Genomic DNA, 6,901 nt, shown 5'->3' on the forward strand with positions numbered 1-6,901 from the left:
TTTTTTAATTGTATGCAATGCTTTCATTCATCTCAAAATATATAGTGATGCCTATGACATAGGTCATTATGTCTAGGTCTTGTGCATATAATATTACATATTAGATTCACATTCTTCTCTAATGGGTTCACTTGAAGAATATTGATTTGAGACTAAAAATATTCATCATGAATAATGTAGGTGTTGAGATCAAAGATAAAGTATTTTATTTTTTATTAAAACCTTGTATATTTTGTAAATATTTCAATACATCTCAGGAAAGAATATTAAATAACGAGTAAAGGTATTCATTATGTAGAGTAGATAAGTGTTTCAATGTGATGTACATATATGCTCGACATGTCAGATGTGTGTGGTTGAAGAACTTGACAACAAAGGTTAAATATAATGTAGTTATATGGGAGATGTTTGATAGACTTGGATATATCATGCATTGTTCAATAGATGAGGACTCTGCAAGGAATGAGTTTCACGAGTTTATTCAAGACTTTAAAGACACACTCACCTCATTCATTTAATATTTTAAGTGATGTTGACTTAACAAATTGAATATGTGGGCTAGATGGTGTCATACATTAAAACATACAAGTTATGAGGCAAATGGTATCATAGAGTCCTATCACTCACATCTAAAGAGATGATTCTTGAAGACAATCGAGTGTGTTGCAAATCATTGTATTGATTGGTTGGTACATCAACTAACAACACATCTTTATGTATATTTTTGGTGGGTGCAATTCTAGTTTTTCCCTATAAAGCTTTCAAAGATAAAATTATAGGTATCATGTTGAATTCTCTTTGCTTTTGTATTCTATTTTTCAAAATCCGTAACATTTTATCCTCTTAAGATTTAAAATACACTTTAATAAGTAGGAAAACATTTTTGAATCAGTAAATTACTATTTCGATAAGCTTTTTTTATTATTATAAATCATTTTGGTATAAATGAAATTTTCTAATATTTGGGAAATGGTGAAAGAAGTTATTTATGATAATGATTCAATATTTTGAATGACAAATATTTCTCATATTGCAATTAATGTATACGAATGGAATGGAAAAATAAGAATGAAATTTGATTTATATTCATGAGTAACTACCTTTGTAGGTCACATGGAGTAATGAAAAATTAGACTTGGATCAACCACCAACAAGAACATTTCACATGATGAAAAGGAAAAATAATTCATGAACAATCATCCCTTAGTGAGAGCTCTAACTAAGAATAGTCATTAAATTAGACTTGGATCAACCACCAACAAGAAAATTTCACATGATGAAAAGGAAAAATAATTCATGATCATCCCTCAGTGAGAGCTCTAACTAAGAATAGTCATTTCTTGGCTCCTTAGTACAAGCTCTACCAATAAATTTGATATTGGAGATAACAGGAAAGATGAATTTAAGAATCACTATTGGAGGAAAGGCCACTGCAAAAAAACATTAAAAAAAATGTTTGTTCATAACTCATCTAAGATATAAAAAAGAATTGAAATTAAACCATTAGAAGGACAAGTAAATGTAGAATTTTCTATACATGAATTTTTTGAGTATTTTTCAAAATAATTTATTGAAAAGGATACAATATACAAGCCATATCAAAATACAAAGTCAAGGTAAGACAAATAAAAAAAATAGATACAAATATAGGGATTGCCAAGCCCCATATAGATTTAAGCAACCACTACTAATAAAATATTACATCTAGCTTCATACCTATACAATATTTTATATTTAATCACTCTTTGTTATAGTTAATACATATGTAAAACTAAACTTAATACCAAGAAACCGCCTTTTAAGATTAAAAACTTCAATAGATTTGAGAATAACTTCTTTTACATTTTCAACATTGTATGAGTGGATGGTTGTTGATCAACGGGAGGACCACTGACTTGCTCATTATGACTTCCAACCTGTAAAATGAACATCATTAGTGATATAACCCTAAATTGCACCATATTCAATTGATATATATATATATATATATATATTAAACAAATAGAGGTCTATTTAAGTGTGCATATTATAAGTGGGCCACAAGATATATTTCAAAGGATTTTTTATCTAATTAGGATAGAAAAAAAATATTTGTAATTCATACAAGGTAGTGGGAAAAGTGCGCAAAATTGCACTATGAAATCCTAGCACTCAGCTATGTTAGGCACTAAGAAACATATTCTCACCAAATATATTGGTGATGTCTCCACGCCCATATCTAGAGAAGGCTATTTACTACAATATACCAAAAGACTTGGATGACACTATTAAACACACTCCAAGACTGGGAGGGGGGTGAGAGGTGAATTAGTCTTGATTAATTCTTAAAAATTAATAGCACAATTTTAATTTTAAAACACCTTAAACTAATTAGCAACAATGAAAGATAAAATAGTGAACAGACGTGCATAAGAGGGCACCAAATTTATGTGGAAAACCCAAGAAGGAAAAAACCACAATGAGAGTTAAACTCACATCATATGAAACAAATATTACAATGTTTGTTTTAGGCACACTTCCAAGGAAGCTCATTGCTCTCTAATGGACTTGTAGGTTGACGCTCACTATCTCAAGCCAAGATACAAAGGACTTGCAAGATGAGACACGATGCCTTAAGGAAAGATACAAAGAAAATTTGAATTACAAAGTATATGCCTTCAGCATCACAACATCCAATAGTCCCAATTGAATGTAGTTGATCTTGATTCACTTCCTCAAGCAACCTTTTTGACAATACAAATCCAATTCTTTCATGCACACATTTGCCACCTTAAATTTGCATCTTTTTCCATCCAACTTGATCCACAATCCTTGCAAATGAAATGATCTTTTATAAAAAAAATATATCATCTACACCATTATAAAACATCAATTAGGTTGACCAAAATAGGGGACAAGAAGTGATCCCAACAAGTTGGTCGCCAAAACATAATTGTGGTGAAAGTAGTCATATCCAGGAGATAGAGAGGAACTAAAACATCATAATAGATCTTCCACTACAGTCTCAAACATCACAAATGCAAGCACACATCCTCCAAATTCAACAACAAGGTAATGAGTAACATCCTCCAAAAGTGTACATAAGCATGAGTCCTTTGTACACAAACTATGGATCTTTATACATGTCACATGGATCAAAGATTTTCTTGTTGCCCAAAATCCAAAGTACCTCTTTCATCTTGTCATTCCACTTTCTCCAAGGGAATCCTCAACCATTGATTTCCCTTTAATCTTGGGCCCCTACATCCTCACCAAACATGTGGAGACACTTGTCATCTCTTAAGCCTCCTAGACCTCTCAATCAATTTGATCCCTTGATCCCTCAAATTGATCCTAGCCATCCAATCCCTTGTCCAATAATCTATCAATTGGATTCCACCTTCAAGAACTTAATAAAAATAAATGTTACATTGCAAGTAGGAGCCCTCACATATCATCAAATCAACCATATATCTCGCATAACCACCATATCTTGGTGCAATTAAGGGTTGATATTGTTAATAAGATTCTTTTGGGTTATTCATCAATACTTTGTTAAGTATTTTGCTTAATTACAATGTTGCATATATTGTGAGGAGGATAGGTTAACTTAGTTCAATTCATTCTTGCATGCTTGCATTTTGTATGTACACAATAGGTTACTCTTGGACAATCCAAGAATATCAAACTTCTAGACATACCCATTCATGAGGATGCATTTAATGTTGAATTGTGAATGCCTACACATAGATATGATACATCCATGTTCGATAAAGAGGAAGAAGAGAGAGTGTTGTCTTCATCAGAAGCCACTTTATTTGACAATCAAGAGATACTTCTAGAGGATGTGATGCTATAGAAAAATAGCAAAGAGGAAAAAAGAAAAATTCACAAATGTTAAAAAAGTCTGGGCTCAAAAGGAAAAAATTGAAGAAATAAAAAATAATACTCCAAGGAGAAAGTGAGAGATATCATCAACTAAATTTGTTGGGTCAAAAGCCTCTATAAAAAGGAAGGTATGATCAATAAGAATTTATCCAAAAAATATCCAAAAATTATAGGTTGTGAAACTTATTTGAGGAAATAGTAAAAGGAAAACAATCTAATTACACATCAAGGGATGAATTTGAAATTGTTAGTTCCCATATTCAAAAGTCTATTGAAATGGATTGTTTCAATCTAATAATAGAAACAAAATTTGAAATGATTTGTATGAACCTATCTTCCAATTCTAGGAAAGAAGAAATTTAAATGCATGGTTAGGATCTTTTAACAACTATAAGAATACATGGAGAGGGCAATTAACATGCTCAAAGACGTGGGATTGTCTAAGTGTTGTAGCGATTGAATTGGGAACTTAATGAGACAATGGATTGACAACTAAATAGAGAGCATAAGAACAACTAATTATTATATCTATTCTTTGTACTTTTAATAGTATGAGATCTAGCAAGGTTTGGTAGACATAAAACTATCATTTCCAATTTTACTAATTGGTTTCTCCCATCCTTTGGGTTTTCTAGGCTGAAAATCTAATGTTCTTGAGTTTAATTTCTCCCTTTTTTATTTAAAAATATATCTACAAACATTGAATCATTATGAATTGTCTTTGATTAATTCAAAATAAAACATGAACTAAAATTTATGGTTTGATAATTTTAGAGGAAATTACATTTCAATGAAGCAACCCTTTTTCCTTTGTATGCAAAGTCTCCTCTTTAAAATGCCTTAAAATTGACCTTCCATTTTAGCTTAAACATATTATATTATAGAGTAAATTTGGGTTTCTCACACCACTCCAAATTAGTTTTATTGACCCATCTCTAAGATACTTTGGTTTTCTCATACAACTCCAAATTAGTTTAATTAACCTATCTCTAAGATACTTCAAAAAAACAAAAAGATTGTTCCTACAATGCTTCCATAGGACCAAGCCCCTCCCACATATAAATGAAGAACAAGGTTTGCCCCATATAAATGAAAATTTCACATTAAAAAAAGCTTAAAATATTGAAAAATGCCATTTAAATTTTGATGATAACAATTACTTACTTGCATGGCAAGAGAATTGCACTCAAAAATGGCCCTCTAACTCCATTTTCCTGGCATCAATGCGCAACACTTTGATGCTCTCTCCATACCTTTCCCCATACCCCTCATCAGAACACCTTGTAGCATAAGCAAGCCCAAATGACTCTGTCATATCCTCCTCATCCACTTTTTGATCACCATGCCTTCCATTGTAGTCCGTGTCAAAGCACTCTCTAGGAAAGGCAAGCCCAAATGACTTTCCCATATCCTTTTCCTCCAAATTTTGTTTGCCCAACACTTCAATACCCTCTCCACACTTCCCCCCAACTTCAACACTCTCCCCATACCTATCCCCATATCCCTCATCAGAGCATCTTGTGGCATAGGCCAGCCCAAATGACTTTGTCATATCCTCACCACCCACATGTTGGTTGCTTAATGTTATGCTCTCCTCATAACCTTCCTTGTTGCCCTTCCCAAAGAACCTTGTGGCATGGGCAAGCCCCAACGACACTTTCATGTCCTCCTTGTCCACCTTTTCTCTAACACTCTCTCCATACCTTTCACCATAGCCCTCATCAGAGCACCTTGTAGCATAGGCAAGCCCATATGACTCCACCATATCCTCTCTGTTCAAATTCAAATCCTTACTCAGCCAATATTCTACTAGTACATATGATTCACGGTTTGGCAGCAAATTCTATCAAATACAATGAAATCAAACAGAGGCAAAATACATATATCCATACCTGTAACCTTGTTGTATGTCGTCTTCACCAGTGGAGAACATATGATTATGATGATATGAGGAAAATTGTTGTGAGAATGAAATGGGTGCGCCTTTGAATAGTTTTGATGGTCTGCACAAGGCTCTTATCATGGACGTCTGCATTTGTTATCTGCAAAAACAAAAGAAAAAAATCCACAGATTGTCTGATATTACAATTGTGCAGTACAAATTTAGAAGATATGAATACAGGTGGAGAGCTTATGGATGCTTCTTGATGGGACGTGGAGATTGCTAGACTCTTCTGCACGGTACGTGTATTAAGCTTGAGAAGCCAGCGAAAATCTCTCTAAGATATTTATATAAAACTGGTATATATCTCTTTAAGATATTTATTAAAGCGGTGGACAAAAATCTGTAGAAGATTTTTTTTTATTATTTTAATATTATTTTTTCAAAGATTCTAAATCTATTTAATATTCTTTAATTGTGATAAATTTAAGAGAAGGGTAGAGATGATAGAGATGTGGATGAATATGAAAATATTTCTAGTATCTTATAATTTTTTCTTTTTTTACTTAAAGTTATTTTCAAAACTCTATTCATGATGGTGATGACATGGCTCATTCAATATTGATGGATCCGAGATGCATTCCGATCCCTTGATCAAACTTCTTATCTCTTTGTATTTATAAAATTAATCTTTTGTAAATATATATAATATAATATAATATCTTTAATGATAGCTAACTCTAATTGAACTCTAAGTAAACCGCAACCCTTACCAAACCTTAATTATAATTGTAAGCGTAATGGTAATACTAATCATTATGCCGAAAATATATGAGGATGAGGCCCCTCAAAAATGTGGTCTCACTAGTTCATAGCTCCACTCAAAAGCGATTCGGCTTCAGCCCATTAGCAAACAAAAAAATTAAAAAAATTAGGCAAACTATTATCAGAGGGGACAAGTCCCTTTCATGCACAAAGAGAGAAGACCAAGATGCGGATGCCTTTTACGACCTCTTGGAGTCTCTTCATTTGTGAAGGGGAAAACAATTTTTCATGAAAGTTGACATAGTATCCATGCATGTCTCCATTATGTTCCTTTCCAATCCTTCTCATAGTAGTGTGATGGCTTGTTTGATCTCCTCGGATCTAAGG

The 6,901-nt window shown here is 32.7% G+C and overlaps 1 protein-coding gene across 3 annotated transcripts; it reads right to left on the reverse strand.

Annotated features, from left to right (window-relative positions):
* Positions 1–1,216: 1,216 nt before the first annotated feature.
* On the reverse strand, positions 1,217–6,025 carry LOC131072503 (uncharacterized). Of its 3 annotated transcripts, XR_009112697.2 has the most exons (4): positions 5,760–6,015; positions 5,032–5,639; positions 1,843–1,916; positions 1,217–1,430 (listed from the first exon to the last, which is right to left on the reverse strand). XR_009112697.2 is itself a non-coding variant. In XM_058008671.2 (3 exons), exons 1-2 carry the CDS (start codon positions 5,900–5,902, stop codon positions 5,054–5,056), a joined length of 729 nt encoding a protein of 242 aa, XP_057864654.2. In that variant the 5' UTR covers positions 5,903–6,017; the 3' UTR covers positions 1,217–1,430; positions 5,032–5,053. The 3 variants fall into 3 exon arrangements, 2 of the variants coding, with proteins under 2 accessions (XP_057864654.2, XP_057864655.2); XM_058008671.2 differs by lacking the exon at positions 1,843–1,916 and having other exon boundaries at positions 5,760–6,017; XM_058008672.2 differs by lacking the exon at positions 1,217–1,430 and having other exon boundaries at positions 1,636–1,916; positions 5,760–6,025.
* Positions 6,026–6,901: the final 876 nt, after the last annotated feature.

The sequence above is a fragment of the Cryptomeria japonica genome, chromosome 1 (genome assembly GCF_030272615.1).
Source record: "Cryptomeria japonica chromosome 1, Sugi_1.0, whole genome shotgun sequence".
NCBI classification, from domain to species: domain Eukaryota; kingdom Viridiplantae; phylum Streptophyta; class Pinopsida; order Cupressales; family Cupressaceae; genus Cryptomeria; species Cryptomeria japonica.